This window comes from Larimichthys crocea, chromosome XV (assembly GCF_000972845.2).
Source record: "Larimichthys crocea isolate SSNF chromosome XV, L_crocea_2.0, whole genome shotgun sequence".
Taxonomy (NCBI): Eukaryota; Metazoa; Chordata; class Actinopteri; family Sciaenidae; genus Larimichthys; species Larimichthys crocea.
Genome location: NC_040025.1, coordinates 7226058 through 7234392, shown reverse-complemented (window position 1 = coordinate 7234392; position 8335 = coordinate 7226058). Strand labels below are relative to the sequence as shown.

General features: G+C 40.4%; 1 protein-coding gene across 2 annotated transcripts in view; it reads right to left on the bottom strand.

Annotated features, from left to right (window-relative positions):
* Positions 1-1155: 1155 nt before the first annotated feature.
* plagl2 (pleiomorphic adenoma gene-like 2) overlaps positions 1156-8335 on the bottom strand; it is a 36046-nt gene continuing 28866 nt past the window's right edge. For both annotated transcript variants that reach the window (XM_019255140.2, XM_010749246.3), the window contains one exon: positions 1156-8302. In XM_019255140.2, the coding sequence (XP_019110685.1) occupies positions 6817-8302 (1486 nt within the window). In that variant the 3' untranslated portion in view covers positions 1156-6816. The remainder of the gene's footprint in view (positions 8303-8335) is intronic.

Below are 8335 nucleotides of genomic sequence, written 5' to 3'. Positions count from 1 at the left end.
GACCAGGGTGGTGGTTCCCAAAGGGGGGCCAGACGGTGGGCTCCAGTTATCAGGGTTTTTACACCTCGCAGACTCTCTGGGAAACTTCATTGCAGGTTGCTGAAACTGTCAAACCTCAGTCCAGGAGGAGCGATGCAGATTCAGTTGGTCATGGAACAGTGGACCGTCATGGCTCACATACGTGACTGATGTGTGTAAGCAAGGCCATAGCCAGGATTATGTTAAAGTCAGGAATCATTCTTGGTTGGACATTCACGTTCCCCTCAGGATAAACTCTAATGTCTTTGATGATCCTCTTGAGGACATTCCTGTCAGTGTCATCTCACTAAATTAAGATGATGAACATGACATTATAACAACGTAATATTAGAACTTCAGACTCTTATTTTTCCTACTTTTCATGAGATTAAATAAAATATTTAAAGGCACCAACTCCTGCATGAGACTGTGGGGACTCTTCAACACCAGCATGACTTCAGGGAGCACTGTTTAAATGATATTAAATATTACACTGTGCAGTTATTTTTTCCTATTTATTTACACCGCAAAATGACCTCCTGCTGTATTCTTCATAAATCTTTTTCGTGGCAGTATTTCCTGTTATAATGCCAACACCATGTGTGTATTCAGAACCTGCACAATTATTTCTGTGTAAGGATCCATCGTACATATTTGTATACTTAGAAAGTGTATGTAGTGTATATAACTCTCATTTTATTTTTACATTTCATTCATTTATTTATTTATTTTCTATTGTAGTTTTCTTGTCTACCTTGTGTACTGTGAGCTGCTGTAAATGAGTTTTTTAGTGTGGGATCAATAACATTCAGCTTATCTTGTCTTCAGCATTGTTGCAGCTCTTTGGTAGAGATAAATGATTTAATTAGAATAATGGTAAATTGTGTTTAATTATACTTTTATTTTGATACTATTTATCATTCTCCCCAGGTGCTGCGAATCGCTGCCCACCACCGCTCCAGTCTGTGTGTATTAGGCATCCGCCACTATGTGTGATCCCGTGCATGTGCATGTGTGTTCCTACAGGTGCCAACTGGATGGGAAGAATAATTTCTAAAATTTAAAAAAACATTTTTTTTAAATGGAAGTGGACAAAAGAAAGAGAAGAAACTCTTGAAATAAAAAAAAAGAAGCAAATAGGGTATGAAACCGCTGGTTTGTCTTTTAATAATTTCAACATAACACATGACAACTCAAAGATACACTGTAATGTACAATAAGTCAATAGTTCTGTTGTTGTGTTCATCATCTCTTTGGATCAACCAATATACAAATCTGTCACTGTTACATTGCAGCAACTGATTGCATGTGAGATATGTAACAAAAAAAAGCAATACTTCTCGTTTTCTTTCTTTCTCCGAAGCACATCATTTATATAATTCTCCCTGTAGTTGATAAACTCCATGCTATATAAAATAGTAAGTGAAGTGAATGCAAATATTCTATTTTCTTTCACCTTTTTTCACCTTTTTTTTTTCTTCCAGAGGTGGCTGTAATAGCAAGTGATAAAAATAAAATGGGATAAGTCACTAAACAAGATACACAAAGAGGTTGGAATGCAAGACTTACATTAAGCTAGAAATATATAAAACTACATGTGGATGTTGCCTGCTTCAGACAGTACCCGGTTTCCTACTAAAAGCAAAAAAAAAACAAAGAGAGGGAGAGAAAGAGAGAACATTATTAAAATCAGATCAGTTTTTCTCAAGCTTAAACTGATGAACAAATTCCCTTAAAATGTTTGTGTTCTGCACCTAGTAGTAAAGAGGAAAAGGTGAGGATAAGTGCATCCCTAGTAGGTGCAGGTCGAGGTAATGGAGCTACAGCCAAGCCGAGGAACAGAACAACAATCACTGTCAGCGGTCAGAGGATGGTCCGTGTTAAATCTTTCTATATTTAAGTGTTTAAGAGTTGTTATTAGTCTGATTTGGTATCAGCTTTGTGTGTCAGCTCAGACTACAGAAGCCCATTGCTACCAAAAAAAAAAGAGTTATGAATACTTCTATTAAAAATGCTAATGGTGAGGTAAAATGAGAAGATAGGCGACTTTATTATGTAAGAAATATCAGTTGATAAGTCAGAATTGTATTCACTTACTAACTCAATAGTCTGACATAGTAAGTCAGAGTTAAGATAGTAAATAGAAGTTCATAGTGAAGAAGTGGAAGACCTCGTTACTTTAAAATAATGAGATAGTGAAAGTTTTCACTGATTGAGTCTAAATTATGATAAAAATTCAACATTTTAAGCCAGAATTTTGAATTTATTTGAAGTCAAAGAGTTTTACTTTACTTTACTTTGACTGATTTGCATCTTACTAAGTCACACTTTGTAAGTGCATGAGTATTTTTTTTTTACTTTTATCTTCCCTATATTTTCATGGGGTAGAAATGAGCTTCCATACAGAGGTCCATTTTTGTCAGAACAGACTCTCAGTGATGAATGACTAACTCAGTCCTGAGTGAACAGCCTGGAAACACGTCTGAAAAACAGGCACGAGGTCTGTTGCTGTCAGTGTTTCACAGCTACGAGTACGTCCTGACCACACCTCCACAACTTTTTCATTTCCCTCTTAAAATATCTAAGAGGTTCTACTCTTTTCCACCTATTTTCATGTTTAGTAACATTCATTTAAAGGTCTGCTGTGTAACATTTCGTGCCATTTAGTGGTGAAGCTGCAGATTGTAGCCAACTAAAATACACCTCACCTCACCTTCTCCTTCCAAGCATGGAAGAGAAACTCACAAAAAGTGTAATAGGCCTCATTTAAAGCCAGGGTTTGGTTTGTCTCTCCTGGAAAACTGTAGAAAGATGGTGGTGACCCATTCCAAAAAAGTTCTTCTAAAAACTTGATTATTGCTACTCTCAGGTGATTTGACACTAATGAAAACATATTTATGAATTTTATATTCCATTTCTGCCATGTTCTGTAAACAGAGCTTCTTAAATCTCACACACTGAACCTTCAAAGTCACGTTATTCACTTTGAAACAGTAGTAACTGTATTACTGAGTATATGTATGAGTCAATACCAGCATGAAGCTTTTCCTTTGGGCTGGGATCCACTTCACTGACAATGGCTGTATGCTCTAAGTGCTATATTTTGGTGCCACTCCTGACTTAATTTTCTTCAGTTACATGGTCTAAATATGGCCCGTCAAAATGATTCTGTTACAACGGCCTTTCAGTGGAAGCTTGTGGTCAGGTTGTGGCTTTTGACACTCGGCTGACAGCAGTCTTGTTTCTCAGTGCCTCAGAATAACAGATAATGTTGTTTCTGTTCTATTCAAGCACTTGGCTGTAGAGTTTGATGCAATAAATTTGAGCGAGAGAAGGCAAAGCTTACCCAAGAAAACAAAACTCTTTCAAAGGAGAAGGGACAGGGGGCTCTTATGTAGAAGGATATTAGTGAAAAGTCTATCAAAAATACTGTTATTCTTTTGGAGAAGAGAAATACACAAAAGGTTGATAAAGTCTACACATCAAACTAATGGCACATACATATACAGGATCAATACAAAATTAAAAACATATGAACATATAAGCTGAAAATTTAAAAGAAAAAAAATACTCTTTTTTTTTTTTAAGGTTGAAAGTGCTAGAATTCAGATTAGCTCACAGAAACCCAGGGAGGACAAACTTAATACATGCCAAAAGCTTTTTTTTTTTCTTTTTTCTTTTTTTAAAGGACTAAATGAATATCACATGTTACAAAAATATAAATGCTCAATTTGATTGCTACAAATTTGGCTTGAGCCAAGAGGGTTTTTCTTTAAAAACGACCTTTTCTTTTTTAACTCAATAAAGATCAAATTTGAATCTTGTCTCTCTTTTTTTTTTTTATATATCATGAAAATTCTTAGAAAGGTGCTGACAGCTAATTTATTTAGGATCAATAAAAGGTGTGATCATTTTAGAAGAGTCATCATCAAAACAATGAATTTCTAAGGGGGGGGGACTAATAAGTGACAGATAAATTTCAAATGACTTGATTATAAAATCTAAGATTTGGGCTGATCAAACAGTCAGACTGTAGAGAGGCTTCTTCTGCATCAGTGCTTCTAAGTTTTCAGCTGCTCCTACTTTATAAGGGGAATATTCAACTGTCTACCACAGAGGCATGATCAGCTGCTCGTCGCCGTGGTTTCATATCCTACAGTATCAGAAATCAGGTAACACTCGTAGCATTTTGTAACAAGCAATTGTGCAAAAATGTAGTTTCTTCTCCCCAGGTTTTGGTAAGAAAAGAAAAAAAAAAACAAATAAAAATGAGGTGATGTGTTGTGTTGTTTTTTCGAGGTCCTGTTTTATACAAACAGAAAATAATATATCATATGACAACAAACAAAACAAATATATGACTATGAGCAATACCCCAAGGGCAGTCAGTCATTTGTCCCCCGTGCTTTGAATGTCAAAGCACGGGAATTGGGTGACTGCATTCTTCTGGATATCGCTGTATTTTCAGACCCTTTTCCTTTGACTCTACAAAGCAGCTGAGAGAGGAGGAGGAGGAGGAGGAGGAGGAGGAGGAGGAGTACAGAGGGGATGGGGCCCAGGGATGATGAACACTATGTCGGTTCGGTTTGTGCATGTTTTCAGCTCACTGTCCATCTTGCAAAAAAAAAAAAAAAAAAAAAATAAAAAAAAAAAAAAAAGAAATGTTCTAGTGGTCTACAGTTGTAATCCGTCGACAACTGTAGCTAAAAGCAGCAATATGTATTTTATTTTATTTTATTTTTTATGTGCTATGTTTTTGTCTTTCCTGGATTTTTTTCTTCTTTTTTTTTTTGTTTGTTTGTTTGTTCGTTTTCACTCAACGTTTAATGGCGGTTGGGGATCGCCGGTCTATGACTGGAACAACATTTACACACACAAAGTTATGGATAGTTATGGATATGCCAGTTGTGTTGGTCATGCCACAGACAGAACACTAGATAAAGAGCACCTATTTTACTTTTGAGGCTTAGGTTAACTTTGGGCTCAGGTTTTTATAGGCTGGTGGTGAAAGGTTTCGACTCCAAGACTTCCAGGAGCGCTGAGCTCGGAGTGAAATCTGCTGGGATCTCATCACAGCTCAGGGGGTTACATATTTCACTGGATAAAGACCTATAGTCATAGATTCATAGGCCATCCATTTCAGCATCACAATTTATCTATTCAAATCCTAACTGATTATTAAGCCACTAACAGCCTTTTATAGATATTTCCCATCCACAGTTCTGATTCCACTATACTAACTCAAGTACATGTAAAGGTAAAGATTGGATATGACAGAAAGCTTAAGGGAAAAAGCTAATACTTCATCCATTTGTTTGATCAACAATGCAAGATATACACAAATGTAAACCTGCCAGACATCAAAAACATCATCACTTAGTTTTAATACGTCTACCTAAAATACACCTTACTGAGATAAAAGCAATAATAATATTCATTTTTGAGATATTTCGTACACTGCAATAACATTCTTTAACACATTTTTTCCTCATCTGTCACTGTAATCCTTTTGTTTTTTTTTTGTTTTTTTTTTGCCATTCACATATGTCAGGGTTCATCATTACCATGATGATGCATCTTTTTCAAAGACTGCCTAGAAGATGTGTCGGTATTTTGTTCCAAGAATGAAGGTATGTTTGACAGCTGCAGTTATCGTTATCACGGGAGCTTTTCAAGATAACTGTTAGAAGGAAGGAGAGAGAGAGAGAGAGAGGAGAAAGTCTTTGACAAAAGGCTTCCCAAGGAGAGGTGAAGTGCCTTCTGCTAAAAAAAAAAAAAAAAAAAAAGTGCTTCTCTTGAGGAACAGTAAAAAAAAAAAAAATCATTTTCAACCAACTCACGCACTTTCACATTTCTTTCTTTTCTCCATCAAATGTGTGGCCGTGTGTGTGAGCGGCCTTTGTGTTTGGCAGCTAACAGTTCTCTTATCAGCCCTTATGATAAAGAGTCTGTTCATTCAAACTGACCTGACTCCCGGAGCATACCATTTACAGTTAAGAAGAAGAAAATAATAAGGGGCATCCGTCAAATTGTTTGTCTCGTCTGAAGAACACTTTTTTTTTTAGAGGCAGGGGTCGCTTTTGTGGCTCTGGCCTGGCCATCTACATTTTAGAGTTCAGGGTTCAATCGTCAACTCAAGGTCTACATTTCTTCATTCCTTCACTGATCTCTCTCCTTGTCATACTGATCCTGACAGTTTTAGGTTATTAGGTGGTTTTCGAAACTCAAGATGAGACACATTCTACCATGTTCTTAGATTTGGAAAAGAAAAATAGTAAAACAAAATATCCACTTCAAACTATTTTTTTTCTGGGTCACAACAAGACAGATAATCTTCACTAAAAATTATCTTTGATAATATTATTACTTTAGAAAGTATGCAGTACCACGCCTTTTAGCCTACTGATCCTGCCCTCTATACTACTAAATAGGGGATGGAAGGGGGGATAAAAGGGGAAGTAACTGGAAATAAAAAAAAATATGGGTTAATACGTTGTTATAACTATAGGATAGGAGAAAAAAAAGCCCAAATAAAAAGCTGCTTCAACTTTTCTTTTCACCTTTCCTTTTTGCTCAAAGGGGTTTAACATCCTTTTAAGGCTCAATCAAAAGCTTTTGTGTGCTTTCATTTAAGGCTTCTAAGCGTTCATATGTGTATTTATTTATTCTAATCCTCCAACTTTTTGATCACGCCCTGTAAAGAACCACAGCCTGAAATATCCAAGCAGAGCTGAACGGAGCTGAGGCTGGTGTGGAGGCCATCTTGGCAGGGCAGGGCTGGGCCGAGGGCTGGCTCTCTCACTGGAAGGCCTGGTGGAAGCGAGGCAGTGTGGTGGTACTAAGGCTGGAGCTGAACACTGATGGGAGGGGGTGCAGGGGACCAAGGCCCAGACCCCCGCTGGAGCTCTGCTGCTCCTGAGGTTGCGGTTGCAAAGAGGTAAGAGGTGCTGTGGCGACGGCAGCTGCTGCCGCAGCGACTGCTGCAGCATGGGGCTCGGCAGCGTGCAGAGATGAGGAAGAGGAGATGGAAGAAGAGGAGGAGGTCGCAGATGAGGTGTAACCCATCACCAGCCCTCCCGTGCTCATGGGGGCACTGTAGGGAGGCAGGTTGAGGGGCAGGAACCCCAGCAGGTGGGAGAAGTCCATGTTAGCAGCACACAGAGACTCAGCGATCACCGCAGGGCTCTTGGACAGGAGGTGATCTCCGCAAAGCTCATCCGCCAGGCCCGTGGTGGGCTCCAGTCCATCCTTGGGGGGCGAGGCAGCAGCGTGGGGCTCTGCAGAGGGAACCGGGCCTGGCGAGCCACTTTGCAGATCCATGAGGAAACTCTCCATCTCCACTTTCAAGGGCTTGTCCAGCAGGTATGAGGTAGATCCCAGCTGGTATTTGGAGGCTGGCTGGGGCTGGTGCTGCTGCTGGGGAGCCGGAGGTTGGTGGTGTGAGGGCAGCGGAGGGGAATGGTGGTGGTGGTGATGGTGGTGATGGTGGTGGTGGTGATGGGAGTGTGGGTGAAGAGGTCCAGGGGATTCCATGTGACAGCCCATGCCCATAGCTGCAGACAAGGAACTGGGCATCAGGGAAGGGTGTGGGTGACCCACCCCAGAATTGGACATGGCCTGGAGATGGTGGGGGTTGTACATGCCCATTGGAAAAGGGGCCCCACTGGGAAATGGTTTTCCCATCATGGGGTCTTTGTTGGGACCCATACCGCACATCATGGGGCTGAGCTCCTCCTTCACAGAGCAGGGTGGTGACCCGGAAGCTAAAAGACCTAACATATCAGGAGGCTCCGTCTTGATCTTAAGCAGCTCCTGTGAGTGGCTCTTCTTCACATGACGTGTCAGATGGTCCTTCCTGCCGAAGCGTTGGGCACAGTACTGGCACAGGAAGTCCTTTCGGCCTGTGTGGACCACCATGTGCCGTCTCACATCCTTTCGTGTGTAGAAACGACGGTCACAGTGGTCACATGGGTGTTTTTTCTCCTTGGTGCCACCCGAAGACTTCCCAGAGTGGCTCTTGAGGTGCTCCAAGAGCACAGGTGTGCTCTCGTAGGTCTGCATGCACACTTTACAGGTGAGATCCCCTGCCGTTGCAGAGTGCATGGCTACATGGCGCTTATATCCCAGCTTGGTGTTGTAGTGCTTCCCACAATCTTCACACTTGAAGGCCTCCTTGTTGGGGTCATGGGTCTGCAGGTGGTTCTTCAGGTGGTCTTTGCGGTGGAACATTTTCTCACAGAACGAGCACTGATGGGTCTTCTGTGGAGAGTGTGTGGCCATATGCCTGCAAAGGAACACAAGAAAAAGGTTGGTTTTT